The 1,272-nt window shown below is 32.5% G+C and overlaps 1 protein-coding gene across 1 annotated transcript in view; it reads right to left on the bottom strand.

The window, feature by feature from the left end:
* The window catches only part of Klhl4 (kelch like family member 4), a 170,480-nt gene that overhangs the window by 77,066 nt on the left and 92,142 nt on the right, over positions 1-1,272 (bottom strand). The window contains exon 4 of the mRNA XM_023723783.1: positions 2-184. Coding sequence (XP_023579551.1) covers positions 2-184 — 183 coding nt within the window. The remainder of the gene's footprint in view (position 1; positions 185-1,272) is intronic.

The following is a 1,272-nucleotide window of genomic DNA, read 5'->3' as shown; positions in this document are numbered from 1 at the left end:
TGTGCTATATTCAGGAGCTCTGTGCATCCCTGAGCATCTCCAAATGACCGAATTCCTAAACAGTTTGAAGGATGGAGCTGCTTTATGAGGAAGCTGGAGCAGATGTCAATGACTTGTGTCAGCTGCAGAAGACAAGCTGCAGCCAGTAAACTTTCAATAGTATCTTCTTTCAGTTGCAGAGCACCTAAGTTGTTTGAAAAATTAAAAGAAAATGGTTATATATCTCATAAAGTAGCACATAACTATGCTAATTGATGTCAATTTTCCTTTTCCATCACGTAGTATGTCTATGCATCTTATTGTATAGTAGCCAATGAGGAAATACAGTTTGAAGTTGACATATACAAGGATATCTGTGTATACACCAATCAAAAGGCTGAAGGGGAACAGAGTAAATTACCAAAAATATACCAAATGAACAGTGAGTGTTGTCATTACAACAGAAAATAACTTGCTTTTTTATTTTATGATTTAAAAAAAGCAAAATTGTGAGCAAAGTGATGGAGAGTAACAATAGTTAGTATGTGTATCATAATCTTAAATTTATTTACTCAAAGTGCAAGGCAGACAAAAAAAGACTATCTTTTTAAAAAAAACATACAACTTAAGCCTGTATTTGAATTTTACATCAATAATTTCACTGTGTTTTAGGTATAATAGAAAAATACAGTGAAGGTTTGAATTTAAAAAAAAACAATTAAAGTCACAGTTCAGTGAATCACCCTCAAAATACTCCCCCTTGCTTTGAATACACATCTTGATACTATCTGAAACAATTCTAAAGTCCTCTTTCATGTCTTTCTATGGTGATCACTGCATCAATGCCTTCAGTTAATTTTAAGGATTATCATTCATGGGCAATTTAACTTTTAAGAAGTGCCAGAAATGTGAGTGGCAGATTTGCAAATAAGATTTATTTATTATGATACATCATAATACTTTTTAAGAACCTGTCTTTCCACTGGATGACACTCAGCAACAATAGTATTTTTTACCACACTTCCTAAAGACACTCAGAAAAGATGTTTCAAAACATGGTAATGAACACCTATAATATTCAATAACGGAACTTAGGAAAAATGGGGTATACCGATGAATATCCATTTTGTATCTGTGTATTCAAAGTGGTTAGGATAAATATATAGTTGCGTTTTCTTAATGAATAGAATGATGTGTTCTAATGGTGTTTGTAAATAGGATCACAAGTCCGCATCTTGTACAGCAATTAACCACTAAGAAGAATATATGCAGTGTATTATTTGTTGAAACTGT

This window comes from Octodon degus, unplaced genomic scaffold, assembly GCF_000260255.1.
Source record: "Octodon degus isolate 3935 unplaced genomic scaffold, OctDeg1.0 scaffold00103, whole genome shotgun sequence".
NCBI classification, from domain to species: domain Eukaryota; kingdom Metazoa; phylum Chordata; class Mammalia; order Rodentia; family Octodontidae; genus Octodon; species Octodon degus.
Note: the sequence above shows the minus strand (reverse complement) of the source record. Positions and strands in the feature narration are given on the sequence as shown.